The 15428-nt window shown below is 39.7% G+C and overlaps 1 protein-coding gene across 1 annotated transcript in view; it reads left to right on the top strand.

Annotated features, from left to right (window-relative positions):
• Positions 1-333: 333 nt before the first annotated feature.
• RIOK3 (RIO kinase 3) overlaps positions 334-15428 on the top strand; it is a 32236-nt gene continuing 17141 nt past the window's right edge. The window contains exons 1-7 of the mRNA XM_058556812.1: positions 334-519; positions 8565-8680; positions 9303-9448; positions 9542-9649; positions 9853-9962; positions 11191-11334; positions 12011-12138. Of these exons, the coding sequence (XP_058412795.1) occupies positions 475-519; positions 8565-8680; positions 9303-9448; positions 9542-9649; positions 9853-9962; positions 11191-11334; positions 12011-12138 (797 nt within the window). The 5' untranslated portion in view covers positions 334-474. The remainder of the gene's footprint in view (positions 520-8564; positions 8681-9302; positions 9449-9541; positions 9650-9852; positions 9963-11190; positions 11335-12010; positions 12139-15428) is intronic.

The following is a 15428-nucleotide window of genomic DNA, read 5'->3' as shown; positions in this document are numbered from 1 at the left end:
AGAGAGCCTCGCTTGCTTGTTTATTTTTAGTCCACGCAGTCTAATTCAGCTTAACTAGACCCAGCTGCCGTCTAGAGCGGCCAGGGAGGAAGGAAGGGGAAGGCGGTGCGGGGACAGGGCAGAGCCCGGCGGGAGGAAACCACACAGCCCCTACCCTGCCCAGCAACAGCGATAGCGACCACATGCCCCCGGCCAGGGGATGCGGCCGGAAGTGCGGCCCGCCGGGGGCGGGGAAAGGTGACAACGCGGAGCCGGGGGCGGGGGCGGGCGGCCAATCGGAAGCGACGGTCCCAGCGGAGAGGGCGGAAGAGAAGCGGTCTAGTTCCGGACGCGGCTGCCGCCGCCGCCATCTGTCACCTCCGCTCCGCCACCAGCAGCCCGTCGCCCCTGCCCCGCCGCCTGTCTCCTCGGCGGAGGCTGCTTCCCGGTCCTGCCACCTCTCTGCTCTGTTCCCGTCGCTGGCTTCTCCCCGACATGGATCTGGTCAGAGTGGCATCGCCTGAGCCCGGGCCGGCAGCGGTGAGTGGCTTTCGGGGCTGACGCACCTGCCTTGGTCACCTGGGCTGGCTCTGTCGGAAGGCCCGGAGAGGTTGGCAGACGCCGAGGCGGCTCCGCAGGCGACTCGGGAAGTTCTGGGCTTGACCCCGGCGACTTGGGAAAGGGGAGACAGGCGGCGGGGTTGCGGGGTGGGGGTGGGAGAAGCCGGGGGCTGCCTGGGCTGTCAGAGGCCACGTTGGGCGGTTTGGGGTGTCTGTCTCGTTCTGCCCGTTGCTTTCTGAACCTCGTAGCATGTATTTGGGCAGGACTGGTTTAGAGACGCTGGCGTTTGAGGGGAAGCAAGCATGATTTTGTTTCTCACGGCCGGAGTCAGCTCGGGTCTACATAGAAGGCCCCGAAGAAAGGTTGTGTAGGCAGCTCTTTCACTAATTTGACAGATGTGGTTCTCCTACTTCGGTAATTTCTTGTATTTGAAATATTCAAAGATAAGTCCGGGCACACCCTCCCTCCCCCCAGCTGATACTCAAGTCTACACTCATAACTGTAAACTGGTTATGAATTCTCATCTCCCTGGGCTGTAACATTGAAGCTTTTTCCTATAATGACCAACTATAATGTTTATTTCACATTTGGTTTCAGATTTTCAGGCCACTCCTTATCACGATACTTGCATTAGAGGGATGAAAAGACTGTGCCACTTGATTGCGAGTTTGCTTGAAAGCACGAGTGCTTCAATTGGGATTTTGTGTTCCTCAAATTAGGGTTGTGAGGAACCCAACTTTTTTAGCTTCATAATTGTTCTTTTTTTTGAGATATAATTGACATATAACGTTATATTAGTTTCAAGTACAACATAATGATTCGGTATCTGTATATACTGTGATATGCTCACCACAGTAAATCTAGTTAACAGTCATCACTATAAAAGGTTACAATTTTTTTTTCTTGTGATGAGAACTTTTCTTAAAAGTTCTACTCTCTTAGGAACTTTCAAATATATACAGTACAGTATTATTAACTATAGTCACCATGCTGTACGTTACATCCCAGGACTTATTTATTTTATAACAGGGAGTTTGTACCTTTTGACCACCTTCACCCATTTCGCCTACTTCTTTATATGCTAACAGAACATTTGTTCCGTTTAAAGGATCACTTGTTAATCTTATTGGATCTTCAGACTAGTCTTAACAGGCAAAGGGGGAAATAATTAGCTATTAAGTAAAGTAAAATTAGTTTTATAAAAGTTCTCATTAGGGAGAATCTAATATATTCCATTGGCAAATGTAGTTACATCTACATGTTATTTTCTGTATTTTTTTCTATTAAAGCCTTATTTACAAGGCCAATATCAGTAGACATAAAAGGACAAAATCAGTAGACAGATAAGGATAAATATATACTCTGCATGTTAAATTCCTCCAGTTAAGCATCCATAAAAGCTTGTAAAAATGTCAAATGAGACAAACTTTGCTCAGAATACAACCTAACCTAAGAAGAAATTTCACTTACAAAACTAATTCAGTAATAAAGTATTTGATATCAGTCATTTTCATTTAAGTGTACATCATCAGAACTGTAAAATTTCTCATCATTCAACAAAAAAATCATCCTAGGATTTATTGATGTTTTATTGGTAAGATAGCATTTTGACAGGCAAAACAGAAAGAGGCTGCAAGTATCCCTTAATCCTCTCCTTCTCTAATTTCTTGAAAGACTGAAATGATTAGAGCAGCCTACATGGAGAAGGTAGAGATTTGAGGAAGAGAATGAAAAATGGAAAGAATGTTAAAGGCTAGTGATTCTCAAAACTTTTCACTCAGGACCTCTTTACACTCTTAAAAATCATTGAGAACCCCAAAGAACTTTTGTTTATGTTGGTTATATTGATATCTGTCATATCATAAATTAAAACTGAGAAACTAAAAAATGTTTATTAAGTCACTTAAAAGTCATATGTAATATAAATAACCTTTTTTTTTTTTTTTTGGTGAGGAAGATTGGCCCTGAGCTAACATCTATGCCAGTCTTCCTCTCCTTTGCATATGGGACGCCACCATGGCATGGCTTGATGAGCGGTGCGTTGGTCTGCGCCTGGGATCCAAACCCATGAACCCCCCCGGGCCGCTGAAGCGGAGCATGCGAACTTAACCACTAAGCCACCGGGGCAGCTCCATAAATAACATTTTTATATTAAAAAAAAAAAAAACTTTCCCAAACAAAAAAGATTAGTGAAGAGAGTAGTATTGTTTTACATTTTTGCAAATCTCTTTAATGCATGTCTTAATAGAAGACAGCTGAGTTCTCATATCTCCTTTTTTCTTTCAATCTGTTGTTCAGATTTTCAATCTGAAAATCCATCTTCACAGATACATAGATTATAGCAGGTATAATCGAAGATGGGTAATAAAAGCCCGGTAGACATACTGAGAACAAACTGACTTAATCTCTAAAAATGTACATTTATGTCCTAAACCTACTACCTTAGAAAATTTTGGAAAACAGAAGAATACCCAAGCACACACTCTAGTAGCCATCAGAGTGCTATCATTATATCTGATACAGATTCTGGAAAACCCACTCCACGCTCTAGAGAGAATGAGACTGGAGAAGACAAAGAATGTCTTAGTACTGTTGTGAAAATAATTTTGACCTCACAGACACCCTGGAAAGGACTTGGGGTCCCCTCCCCCAGGGTCCTGGGGTGGCAGTTATAAGGTGCCAAACTGCTATTATTGACAAAGAATTTTAGGGGATATGCCAAGATGGGAGGATTGACAAACCATAGGCAAAAGGGAGGAAGTGTGTAGCTCTGTTGGAGAGAGCTGTCACAGATGGATTAGTGGTACTCCTCAGAACTGTCAAGATCATCAGAAAGAAGGAAATTTTGAGAAGCTCACAGCAAAGAGGAGCCTACGGAGACATGATGACTAAATGTTATGTGGTATCCTGGATGGGATCCTGGAATAGGAAAGCTAAGGAAATATGACTCAAGTATGGACTTTAGTTAATAATAATGTATTGGTTCGTTAATTGTGACAAATGTACAGTACTAATACAGGGAAAACTGGGGATGGGGTATTTGGGAACTCTCTGTACTATCTGCGATTTTTCTGTAAATCTAAAACTACTCTAAAATTAAAAGTTAAAAAAAAAAAATAGATTAGTGTTGTGTAGAACCAGACCTTGTTTTCCACAGACCCTTCTCTTGAAACATAAAATTAGCCACTTAAATATTCTGCCTAGATTATATCTTCTAGCTGCATGGGTAGAAAAGGGACCTTCCTGTGGGTTATGGTTCTCTCTCTCTCTCTTTTTTTTTTTTTTTTTTTGTGGGGGAGATCAGCCCTGAGCTAACATCCGTGCTAATCCTCCTCTTTTTTTTTTTTTTTTTTTTTGCTGAGGAAGACCAGCTCTGAGCTAACATCTATTGCCAATCCTCCTCCTTTTTTTCCCCAAAGCCCCCCAGTAGATAGTTGTATGTCATAGTTGTACATCCTTCTAGTTGCTGTATGTGGGACACAGCCTCAGCATTGCCGGAGAAGCAGTGCGTCGGTGCGCGCCCAGGATCCAAACTCTGGCCGCCAGTAGCGGAGCACTCACATTTAACTGCTAAGCCACTGGGCCGGCCCTATGGTTCTCTTGACTTACTTCAAGTTGAGGACTGAATTTTTATTATGTGCCACTTTCGTGTTTGCTGTTTTATTTTACTTAATTATTTCTCCAGAGTTGTCTGCAGTAAAACCTTTATAAAAATAAAAGTGGGATGGGTAGCTAGGGATGCATCTTTAGGAGCTGGAAGGAAAGGGGGACGATTTCCTTCTGATCTGCAGCCAGCCAGGGGTGGGAGAATGTGCTAGTAGTGAAAAACACCAAGGAGCAGAGGTTAGTGGTGGCAGTTTCCCAGAGGAGAGGAAAACAGGGTGGATCTCAGGGGTCTTCAGCTAACAGGAAAGAAAGAATCACAGAATGGTTTATGGGCTTGACAGACGTCATTTAAAGCAGAATAACTAACTGTGGAAAGGATTGTGTGGTGTTTCCCATCAGATCTTGATGCAATGGGGAGTTTATGTTAATGAAGGGAATAGTGGGAGATGACGTTACATAGCTAGGATAGAGCAAGATTATGGAGGGCTTTTTTTCTCTATTTCCTTAGATTTACTATTATTTTAACATTTAACAGAGTTTCTCTATTCACAGAGTGTTTGATTTACTGAGGAGTTGTGAGATGATGACAGAAGATTCCCCTACATATACCCTGTGGAGACCCCAATAAATTTTCTAAGCCCCCCTTGGGGTAGTGAGCCACTCGCATCCATGGAGGACTGCCCCCTGCCCGGCAGCTGTCCCTCAGAGCCCAGAACATTTTATGGAGGGCTTCTGGCTACTGGTTTGACGAGTCTGGATTTGATTTCAAAGTATGGGAGTTGGCAAACTTTTGGAAGTCTTTGCCTGTTTACCCTCGCTCAGGGAAGCTGCCTCAGTGTGAGGTGGCCCAGCTGAGCTGGTCAGCAGTGGTCCAGGGCAGTACAGCTCTGGAGTTGAAGGCTCCAAGGAGCAAGATCAGCAGGAGTGGGCAGTTAGGGTGTCTCAGTGCTCTCTGCAGTCTCTACATGGTTCCCTTTCTGATTCAGTCTGTCTTGAGAGTAGGTAAATCTCTGCCTCAAAATAACACAGTTAGAGGGGCCAGTCCCAAGGCCTGGTGGTTAAGTTCAGCGTGCTCAGCTTCTGCAGCCCAGGTTCACAGGTTCAGATCCCACGCGCAGACCTACACCCTGCTCATCAGCCATGCTGTGGCAGCAACTCACATACAAAATAGAGGAAGATTGGCACAGATGTTAGCTCAGGGCTAATCTTCCTCAGCCAAAAAAAAAAACGACAACACAGTTACTGCCTGTCATTTTTGCCTCTTCCAAGGAATTGTCAGGTAATACTTTAACACCTTAGTAGAATTAATTGACTGCTGGCAAAGGACTAGAAGCATCAGAAGTGGGTGAGCAAAGGTGCCAACTTCAAGATGAAGAAAAGGACTCCGGAATAGTAGGGGTGTAGAAAGGCAGCAGACCTCTACAGCCTAGGGACAGACTGGCAGTTCCATGATATATCTCCAGTGTTTCCTTTTGGCACATATTATTCGGTAAACACTTGAGTGCCTCTTTGTGTCTGAAGCTCTATGCTGGGCTCTGAGAATGAGAAGATTCCACCTTTTAAGGGGCTCATGCTGTATTGTGGCTGATGCCTTAACGCAAATATTGTCAACAGTCCTGCACTGACGGTGTTTGTGGAGTGGTATGGGAGCACAAAGGAAAGGGTCTGATTTTGTCTAATGAAATTGAGACAGCCTTATAGAGGAGGTGACAGTAAATTGGGGGAAATACAGAAGGGAGAAACACCATTGAGAGAGAAGAGCGTATGTGAAGAAAGCCTGGAGGGGTGAAAGTATGTCATATTTGGCATATAATTGGTGTTACTGGAGCAAAGGGTAGATGAGGGTTGAGACTGGAAAGATAAATTAGGTCACATTGTGAAGGGCATTCCTTGCTGAGGAATTTGGATTTTATACTGCAGACAGCACAGCAGTTTGCTTCATACATTCCAGAACAAGGTGATTAGGGAAGCCGTGTAGCAAAATGCTGAGTGCAGCCTCTTGAGTCCTACTGCTTTGGTTCCAATCTCAGCACTTCCACCTACAGTGTTATCTTGAGTTAAAAAACTTTTCTGGGGGCCAGCCCCGTGGCGTAGCGGTTAAGTGCGCGCGCTCCACTGCTGGCGGCCCGGGTTTGGATCCCGGGCGCGCACCGTCTCACCGCTTATCGGGCCATGCTGTGGCGGCGTCCCATATAAAGTGGAGGAAGATGGGCACGGATGTTAGCCCAGGGCCAGTCTTCCTCAGCAAAAAGAGGAGGATTGGCATGGATGTTAGCTCAGAGCTGATCTTCCTCACCAAAAAAAAAACACAAAAAAACCTTCTGTGTCTCAGTTTCTAAATCTATAAAATAGGGATGATATTACAACTACTCAGTTGTCGTGTGACTTAAATAAATGTAAGTGACTCAAATATAGTGACTATTCCAGTGTTGTCTGTTACTCTACTCTTAGTTGCAAAATGTGATCGACAGTTCTGAGTTAAAGAATACAGCCTTTGCCTTTTGGAACCTGGACTTTGAAACTGATCAGACCAAGCATTTCTAGGCTAGGAGGCAGCGTTATGTCTCCTACTTAGATGATTCAGAAGGAAGTCAGCAGAGTCATGTGGCCAAAAGATTAGCTGTATTCTCCAGATTACAGACAGCTTCAAGATTCCAGACCTCAAAATCCTTACCAGGAGAGGGTTCAATTGCTGATAAGATCTGAGTGAATGAAAGTCACTTCAGACCTAGGGAAGCCTCCCTGTGCCCTCCAGGTTGGGCCTTATACAAGGCCAGAACAAGTCTTCAATAGGCTAGTATAGGCATGTGCTGGGGGCCGGGTGCATCTCATCATTCTCAGAGTGAGACCAGATAAAACTTGATTCCGATTCACTTAGGCATAAATAAAGTTATCTTTTATCACCCAGATGTGCTCCATCCTAACAGCCGGTACCAAGTAAGTTCCTGAACCTCAATGCTATGAAACCTCAACAAGGTTTGGTTGCCCCATTGTCTCTGGGAGTCATGCCAACAGGCCCTGAGGCCAGCTAGAGCCCCTGTACTGGCTAAACTTGATTAACCAGTTTTGTGGCTAAAACAGATGTCATCATATGCTATATTCTATATTGGACAGTCAGTAGTAGTTAAAAAATGTGTTTGGACTTTATCTGAAAGGCAGTGGGAAACATTAAAACAATGAAAGAGCTTTAATTAAAGAAACCGAACCAATCAAATCTGCATTTTAGAGAAACCGTTGTGTTGTGGTATGGAGAATGGAAACAAGCAGGACTAGAAGCAGAAAGTTTCGTTAGGAGGCTCTTACAGTTTCTCGGGGCGGGGAGGATGATACTTTGGAGTAGAATCTTGGAAGGGGGATAGAGAGCTGGGCAAGTTCAGGAGATATTTAGACATCTAACTCAATATTAATGGTCTTAATTGCTAGGCTTTCAAATGTAATCATTTGCTACTGCTAAGTAAAGCTTGCCCCCTCAAAAATTAGGAATTGTGAGATAAACCTACAGTTTGTATTTCAAGAGGGCTGAGATAGTGATGTCGTTGAGAAAGGCTGACTGCTGGCCGCCCAAGAAGAGTCTCACAGAATATTACTTTGCTGTAGTGCTACTGTTTCAAGACTATTGCTCAGCTTCTAAAGTTGAGAAATATAGTTATTATTATTTGTCACTGTTATTTTTGTTTTAGCATATCCGAAGATGTCTTGAGAGGGTCTGACACACACTTTTTATATGTAGAAGACTTACTGCTTAAAATAGGATGAGGTATAACTTCTAAGCGGGCTCTGAATTGTGCTGGTTGGTATAGTCTGTTCCTATAAGAGAATCTCCCCCGGAGGCCAAATTATATGGGCATGGAATCAGAAGGAGTGTTACAGGAACTCACTGGCTAGTGGGGTGATGCTGTAATAGCCTGGTGCTTCCCCTCAACTGAAAGGACACATCTACCAAACTGGCTAGAATGTGCTTTTGGCTGTTTTAGTTTACATTTATCCTTGATTAGATTTGAGCTGGGAATTTTTACTTTTTTTTTTTTTTTTTGAGGAAGATTAGCCCTGAGCTAACATCTGTTGCCAGTCCTCCTATTTTTCCTGAGGAAGATTGGCCCTGGGCTAACATCTGTGCCCATCTTCCTCTACTTTATATGTGGGACACCTGCCACAGCATGGCTTGATGAGTAGTGCGTAGGTCCCTGCCCGGGATCCAAACCTGCAAACCCCGGGCCGCTGAAGCGGAGCCTGCGAACCTAACCACTATGCCATTGGGCCAGCCCCAACATTTTTACTTTTAAGATGATTTCTGCAAGTAGATAATCATTCATTTTGGGTTGATTTAACCAGTTTAATTCTAAAAAGATATCTTTATTTCTAAGTTTGGAAGGTACTTTAATTTCATTAAATTGAATTGCCCCTTTTTTTTTAAATAGTGTCCATGGGCTATCCCTCAAAATACAATATCTTGTTCTTTGGCTGATGTAATGAGTGAACAGTTGGCTAAAGAATTGCAGTTAGAAGAAGAAGCTGCCGCTTTTCCTGAAGTTGCGTAAGTAAAATTCACAAAGAATCTATTTTGTCTAGCAGCTTATTTTAACAAAGTTTTAGTATTTGATTAGTGATTGTCATGACAAATGATTAAGAAATACATTTAGAAAAGCAGTGAGGTAGAAAGAGCACCATACTGGGAGTTCATTGATAATTTGAGTTTTGGTCCTGGTTCTGTGATTACTTTTCACTATTATATTGGGCAAACCACTCTGTTTCTCTGGGTTTTAGTTATTGCAACAGTTGAACCAGATGATCTCTAAATTAACAAATAGTGAAGTAGGGTACAGTTTTGATCAAGAGTTTGTAGTTTATCTTTTTGTATATATGTTATCTCCTTTGATCAGAATACAGAACAAATGAATTCTGGGTCACAGTTTGGATTTTATCATAGACCCCTTAGCTTTCTCTTGAAGGTCTCTTAATCCTAGTTGGTGCTCTCCCAGGTGCCTGCCATTGGGAAGAGGGCAGCTGGGCAGAAGCTGAATGATTTGGTAAAGTTTTTTCCCATTGTTTCTTCAGTACAATTTTTAACAGTGAAAAAGGCACATCTACTCTCATCATCAGTAGCATCTATTTACACAAGCACATGATATTAGTTTATATTGCCTTATTTTGAATAGTGTTGCTGAAGGACCATTTATTACTGGAGAAAACATTGACACCTCCAGCGACCTAATGCTGGCTCAGATGCTACAGATGGAATTTGACAGAGAATATGATGCACAGCTTAGGCGTGAAGAAAAAAGATTCAATGGAGATAGCAAAGGTACTGTGACCTTACTGGGACAACTCCATTGGGTGGTAGAAAATGCTTGTAACATGCTTCTAAATAAATCTTCAATGATTTTTGCCTTTTAAGTTTCCATTTCCTTTGAAAATTATCGAAAAGTACATCCTTATGAAGACAGTGATAGCTCTGAAGATGAGGTTGACTGGCAGGATACTCGTGATGATCCCTACAGACCAGGTATCGATGCTTCTGTTTTATGGGAGGGTAGAATGGGAACACAGGAAGACTAAGTTTTCCAGTGAATCCTTGTATTCTGTGTTTATCTTTGAATCTCATTTGGTAATTTACTGTTAGATTCAAATATCTTTTCAGACAATATTGAATGCAGCAATTTAGTCTTTGCTATTTTTACATACTTGGCTTGTCTTAATCACCTTTAGCAAAACCAGTTCCTACTCCCAAAAAGGGTTTTATTGGAAAAGGAAAAGACATCACCACCAAACATGATGAAGTAGTATGTGGAAGAAAGAATACAGCCAGAATGGAAAATGTAAGTTACAGAAACTGTTATCTGTGAGTCGAGAGTTTTATTAGAATAAGTTAAAAACATGGGATTCTAAATACAATATCTTAAATTTCCAAAAATATCCTTGGTCCTTTCTAAAGATGTGTTAGATAACAATATGGCAAAATCATGAAAACTCAGCCAATAATGAGAATATAATGTACCTCAGAATAAAATTCTACAACATTAAGAAAATTAGTTTGACTTATGTTGATTCTAAAATTAGAAATAGTTCTCATGAAAGTAACATATTTATTTTTCAGCATGTTATTTTCCATAAAATAGCAGCCCCACCCAAGAAACAGATAACAGTAGGCGATTGGGGGATAGGAATGGTAGAGAGAAATGCTTCTACTATATACCCTTTTATACTTTTTGAATTTTTTATCTTGTACCTGAACTACTCCTGCAAAATCAGAAATAAAATGTAATTTTAAAAAAATAAGAGGAAAGGGGAAAAAAAGCTTTCTTCCTCTTTCATAAATATTGTGGTTAATATGGAACATTTAGACTTTAGAACACAAATACTTGTTAAGTAAATATATTATTAAATTCTAGTAATAGTCCAGATCTCACTCTAGAACAACCTTGTCCAATAGAACTTTCTTTGATTAAGAGAAATGTTCTGTGTCTGTGCTATCTAATACAGTAGCCATGTTTGACAGTTGAGCACTTGAAATCTGCGTGGTGCAACTGAGGAACTGAATTTTTAATCTTATTAATTTAACTTTAAATATCCACATGTGGCAGGAGGCTACCATATTGGACAGTGCAGCTCTAGAACATAATTGTCATGGTGTCAGCATAGCTTGCTGTCCTAACCCACTCCTCAAAAATAATTAATTATGAAATTGTATTTGTTTGGCAAGATTTGGTATAGCCTTCAAAATATGATGTGTCCTTCATCTTCTGGAAAAGCGGGATAAAAAACATGGTGCAAGACCTTAGTTTTGGAATGCGATTGGATGTTTTCTGTGCGTAGGCTAAACCCTTTCCTTTGGGTTGCAATTTCTAAATAGCCTTGCTCCCCTTTCTGTTGAGTTGATTAGTGAGTTCATTTTCCTCTAATACCTATGGGTTCTGCTTGTGTAATCTGATCATCTGTTGAGTAGGAAACATGTTCCAAGTAAAGAGTGCTCTTCTCCTTGTTTTTTGTTTTTACTGCCCCCATTTTAAAGTGTTCAGATGCTATTTCTTTTTCTTCCTTTGGCAGTTTGCACCTGGGTTTCAGGTAGGAGATGGAATAGGAATGGATTTAAAATTATCAAACCACGTTTTCAATGCTTTAAAACAACATGCCTACTCAGAAGAACGTCGAAGTGCCCGCCTCCATGAGAAAAAGGAGCATTCTACTGCAGTAAGTATTCTTACATTTTTTTTCTTTAATGGAAAGATTCATATTAGAAAATGTCATGTTTGGGGAAAAAATAAAACAAAACTTCATGCTTGATATTTTTTTCATGAGATTGGCTTCTCAAATCAAAGATGTAAGTAAAACCCAAGTAGCTTTGCTATTTAACTTTTCAAATTTAATGTAATGGTTATCAATCACTTAATCAAAACTAACGTTTTAGGGTCATAAATTGCAAGTGAATGTTCCAAGATTAAAAAAAAATTATTTCCTGTCACATTATGACATATTTATAATAACTTAATAGTCTAATATTTTACATTAATGAAGATAGTGTCTAATTTGAGAATAAACTAATTTTTAAACCTTTAGAAAAACAAATAGTAAGTACACTAGGAGAGCTATTTAAACTTTGGAGATAAAGTAAGATTTTGACTAAGCTAGATTTTGACTTTTAATGGTTATTTTAGCTATTCACTTTCAGAGACATTAGAGTTATGGTTATAGGAATGAATTGTGCCTTGACAGCATTCTTTTAAGAGCCTGTTATATATACATCTAGGTAAATTAAATAATAAAGGTAAAAAAATATGTATATTTTGAATGTTAGATTTTAGAAATGGCTCAAAATATGTTGTGATTACATCAGTCATTTTCACTTATAGTGCTTTATCTTTTGCAGGAAAAAGCAGTTGATCCTAAGACACGTTTACTTATGTATAAAATGGTCAACTCTGGAATGTTGGAGACAATCACTGGCTGTATTAGTACAGGAAAGGAATCTGTTGTCTTTCATGCATATGGAGGGAGGTAAATGAGCAAAATACAATATCACCATGTCAACAAAAGCTTAGTCCCTTCTGCCCGGTATTAATGGATTTACACAAATTCAAAGTTAATACTGCATGGCAAGCAGAGCAGTTTAAAAAAGAGTTATTTTAGAAAGTCTTGGCAACATAAGGACATATAAAGAAAAACACAATCCTGCTAATCCCACCATCTAGAGATAATCGTTAATAATTTTGTGTAGACTCCTCCTCCTCCTCTATGCATACGTTATTGTTTACATTATTGTAATTGTACTCGATCATACAGGCAGCTGTAAGTGGCAGAGCAAAATTTGAGCCTGAGTTTGGCTCAAAACCCATAGTCTTTCCACTGTGGGGCCCTTTGGTACCCTTCCTCCCCTTATAAATCTGATCCTTACTTTAAGAAATACTAGATTTAAATAATGCTTACATTATTTAAGGAAACATCTTTGAAAGATCTTTTACTGTTTAGATCCTATCCACTTCAATTTTGTTACCAAGATTTAGATAAGTAAAGAATGTCATGAGGGAGAGAAACATTTTAAAAAGTAGAGCCTGTTTAGAGAATGTGCCTAAGCCAGAAATATGAAATCATCTGGTTACTTACCATTGAAGTCAACCAGCAAGGCTTACTATGTCAGCAATTCCTTTACCTTAACATTGTTTACAAACAAAAATGTTCAAATAGATTACAGAAATTATGCTATTTTTTTTTAAGGTTTAGAAGATATTAACTATGTGCTTAAGGGGATTCAAACGAATATTGGTCGAATCCTTGCCTTTGGTTTTATTAACTATTTAACTTAGTCTTCCTTTCTTTCTAAATGAGACATACATGTATAATCATATATCAAATTATACTGTTAAGTTCCAAAATGAAAAGGATAAAAATGAATGTTAGGATAAAATAGCTCAACATGTTTCAAGCTGTGTGATCTGGAGCAAGTTACTTAACTCCATTTAAAAATTCCCCCTCACCTCATAGGACTTTTGAGGGGATAAATGAAATCATATTTGATAATACCTGGTATATATTAATATTAATAAACATTTATTTCTTCCTTACTTTAAGCTTTGTTGCCCTCTTCCCAAATTTCATTTGACCAAGCAAATATAATTTAATGGCACAAATTATTTTAAAATGAAAGATTATGCACGGTAGGTATTAAAACTTTACAGAAAAGATCAAAATGAAAAATAGCGTCCATCTTACCAACTTTCACCCCACAGATCTTTTCTCCCAAGATAACCACTTTTAACAGTTTTTAGTCTGGTCTTCCAGAAATTTTTATGCATATATCCCTTATTTTGTTTGTACAAAAGAGATTGTACTCTACGTTCTGGATCTTAGCTTTTCAGTTAATAAATCTATCTTAGATCTTTCTATATTACTAGCTTATACCACCCCATTTTTATAGTAGTACACTCCATTGTGTGACTATACAGGAATATCCTTGTATATCTAGCTTGGTGTGCTTTTGCAAATATATCCTTAAGCTAAATTCTTAACATGGAAATTGCTGGGGCAAAGACTATATGCACTTTTTTCCCTTTTTTTTTAAATAGTGGAAGACCTCATTGAATGGAAAGTACCAGATTTTGCTCACTGTTTAGGCCTCTGAGTTGGCTATTGTAGCAAGCAGTGTTTCTTGATTTATTTATTAAAAATTTTTTAAAAAATATTTTCTTGTATGTCATACCAAAGACCATAAATCTTGAACTTGTATTTATCTTTTAATGGTAGGGCAAATGCAGTTTTCCCTGTGAGCTAGTCAGCTCTTCAGGTTGTGTACATTCTAAATGTCAGTAGATGTTGCCAAATTGCCCTGTGAGAAGATTAACTGATTTATGCTACAACCAGCAGTATGAGCCTGTTTCCCTCATCCTCATCAATGCTTAGTATTATCAGACTTAGTATTTTTTGTCAGTGTGAAAGATGAAAAGTACCATTTTGATATTTTGGTGTGCATTTATTTAGTTATTATTAAGGTTGTACATTTTTTTCAAGTGCTTTACTAGCCATTTGTATTTCTTTTTCTTGTCATTTGCCTCGTTTATCCTTTGGTCATTTTCTGTTATACTTAATGATACTTTGATATAATGAATGATTTCTCCTTCCTTCTGGTGGACTTGGTATCGTAATCTGTACTTCGGCATTTCTAAGTTAGCAAAGCTAGAGAGCATTTGGTTTTCTACAACGAGAGTAAATGCATTTAAAAACTTATGTTCATTTTCTATGCTACATAACAAATTACCACAGACTTAGTGGCTTAAAACAACCCCCACTTATTATCTCATAGTTTCTCTTGATCATAAGTTTTGGGCGGACACAGCTTAGCTGGGTTCTCTGCTCAGGGTCTCACAGGGCTGCAGTCTGGGTGTTCCTTTCTGGAGCTTGGGGTCCTCTTCTCTTGGCACGATTCAGTTCCTTGCAGCTGTGGGACTGAGGTCCTACATTTTTGTGTTGTGAAGTCAGGTCTCCACTTTCTTGTTGGCTGTCAGGCTGGGGCTGCCCTCAGCTTATAGAGGCCCCTGCAGTTCCTGGTCATGTAGCCCTTTCACAGTCCCTTTCACGCAGCATGTTGCTTCTTCAGAGCCAACAGGAAAATCTCTCCCTCCAGTCTGCTGAGACTGAGTCTTAGTGGATTGTAATCCTGGGAATGACTATACCATCACCATTGCCATATAATGTAAGCTAATCAAGGGAGTGGCCATCCCACCCACACTCAAGGGGAGGGGATTAACCAGGGTGTGTATACCAGGGGTTGGGATAATAGGGGTCATCTTAGGATTTTGCCCCCCACTAAGCTGTACTGGTTTCTGTTAATCTCAGGTTGGCCGAGTATTCAACAATTATTTGAATAGTAACTTGTGCTAGATTTCTCAGGGAATAAAGTATAAGACATATTTTCTACTCTCAAAGAGTTTATGGTGTAGCCAAGAGAAGATTACAGCAAGAATTGTTTTGGTTAATAAAAGATAGTTACATAATATAGAGTGTACAGTTACATAAGTGAGACTTGAGTGTGATAGGAATTGAGAAGAGAACAAGATTGTTGCCAGTCACTTTCAGGGAAGAGATCATGCTGAAGGTAGATCTCAACCTGGATTTTAAAAATAGGCCACAAAACCCCCCAGTATTGAGTGCAAAAACCTAGTTGCAGAATACATACAGTATACCATCTATTTAAATTTTTAAAGTCATACAGAAAATAATGTATATGGATTTTTTTAATAGATGTTTATGTATGTGTATAGTTATGTATGTATCTTAAAAAACTAGAAAGATAC

This window comes from Diceros bicornis, chromosome 16, assembly GCF_020826845.1.
Source record: "Diceros bicornis minor isolate mBicDic1 chromosome 16, mDicBic1.mat.cur, whole genome shotgun sequence".
NCBI lineage: Eukaryota > Metazoa > Chordata > Mammalia > Perissodactyla > Rhinocerotidae > Diceros > Diceros bicornis.
The sequence above is the reverse complement of the archived record's forward strand: the minus strand, read 5'-3'. Positions and strand labels throughout refer to the sequence as shown.